This window comes from Penaeus monodon, chromosome 20 (genome assembly GCF_015228065.2).
Source record: "Penaeus monodon isolate SGIC_2016 chromosome 20, NSTDA_Pmon_1, whole genome shotgun sequence".
In the NCBI taxonomy this organism is placed as follows: Eukaryota; Metazoa; Arthropoda; class Malacostraca; order Decapoda; family Penaeidae; genus Penaeus; species Penaeus monodon.
In genome coordinates this window covers 37200932-37202432 of record NC_051405.1, presented here as the reverse complement: position 1 = coordinate 37202432, position 1501 = coordinate 37200932, and the positions used below count along the sequence as shown (strand labels likewise).

Here is a 1501-nt window from a genome sequence, read left to right as displayed (position 1 = left end):
CTTTTCCTTCTATCCTTTTCTTTTTTAGGGTATGTTGTATGCCCTACATGGAAAAGGAAGAGAAAGACACACCAGCGTCAGACAAAAACAGTATGCCAACTCTCAGAAAAATACAAACCCATCTTGAACTACCTGCCACATGCTTTTATCACATCCCTTGCAAGTGCTGGTTTTCTTGCAAAACTTGTCTTCTCTCACCTAAAGCAGAAATAAGTTGCACTATACAGAATCTTAATATTAAACAACTTTACAAAAGACAGGAAAATTGGTATTTACCGATATTTCAAGCTCGTTGTTGAGGTCAGGTTCATCCTCGCTGAAGACTGCAGAAGCCAGAGGGCAGAACAGGCTTAGTCAACACAACACCCCGGTACATTTTTTAATATTTTAGCGCATGGAAATAAAAGAGCTAACCATCTATCAAACTTTGAAATAAAAAAAGCATTTGTCAATTACAAAGACCAGTAACTATTAATCCTTTGAAAAAAATTCACTCTCCTAAGCTACTCAATGCATTCTAGTGAATGAAAACAACAACAACAAAAATTGTTGACAGAAGAGTGAATGAACACAACTCCTGGGAGTAAATATCAGAGTTATACAGAAGAGTGTGAGTCACAGTTATGGCTTGAGAGATACTGACACATGGGCTTGAGCTGACTAATGAGCTCTTCCTTGGTCCACTCCTTCTTGTCAGCCCACAGTGAAATGCTTGAGGCCATGACCAACTTGTTGTCATCTGGGTACGGTACGTTCAGGTAGTGTACCAGGACAATGTCTGGGTTCTGTAAAAGGGCATTAATGTTAATAATGGTGTCTAGATCAGTTGCTCTTTTTTTTTTTTACATTTGCAACACTATTTCTACAATATTGGTTGTTTTTCTCTAATGGGGAATAAAACTGGACTTATAATTACAATAACTGTTCTTTTTTTTCTCATTATGATGATTTCCCTTTCCTTTAAATTCAACAGTAGCATCATGTAAAAAGCACACAAAATGACACTAATAGTTAATATCATGTTTAAATAATAATTTTCCCCAAAAAACACAGAGCCTGAAAGAATGAAATGCGAGTAATACAATACAGTTCAAATGTTCTTAAATGCAGTCTAGTATATCTATGTGACCACAGTTCAATTCCTTTCTCCTATGATCCAGAATGTGTTCACTAATTTTATAACCTACTAGTAACATCAGTGTAAAGGAACTTCCTAAACTTCAGTATATCTTTTTAACAAATTTGTTAGTCCATCTGATGTGTGGTAAAGAGACAAATTACAAAACTGTATTCATCACAAATATGGATCTTATACTGAAATAAAATCTGATAGTAGCTAATATGAACTGTCTGAAAACAAAACCAAGAAAAAATCATATGGTCTTAATTGCATTCAAACTAACAGCTGTAATATATGCAAAATATCATTAATATGTGGTGTTCTATGATGCATACGACAAAATATGCAGGGCTTTAAGTGCAGTATGGAAAACGAGGAAAC

The 1501-nt window shown here is 34.9% G+C and overlaps 1 protein-coding gene across 1 annotated transcript in view; it reads right to left on the bottom strand.

Annotated features, from left to right (window-relative positions):
• The window catches only part of LOC119585789 (calmodulin-binding transcription activator 1-like), a gene marked incomplete at its 5' end in the record, with an annotated part of 96684 nt that overhangs the window by 29586 nt on the left and 65597 nt on the right, over positions 1-1501 (bottom strand). The window contains 2 exon segments of the mRNA XM_037934507.1: positions 277-323; positions 644-785. Of these exon segments, the coding sequence (XP_037790435.1) occupies positions 277-323; positions 644-785 (189 nt within the window).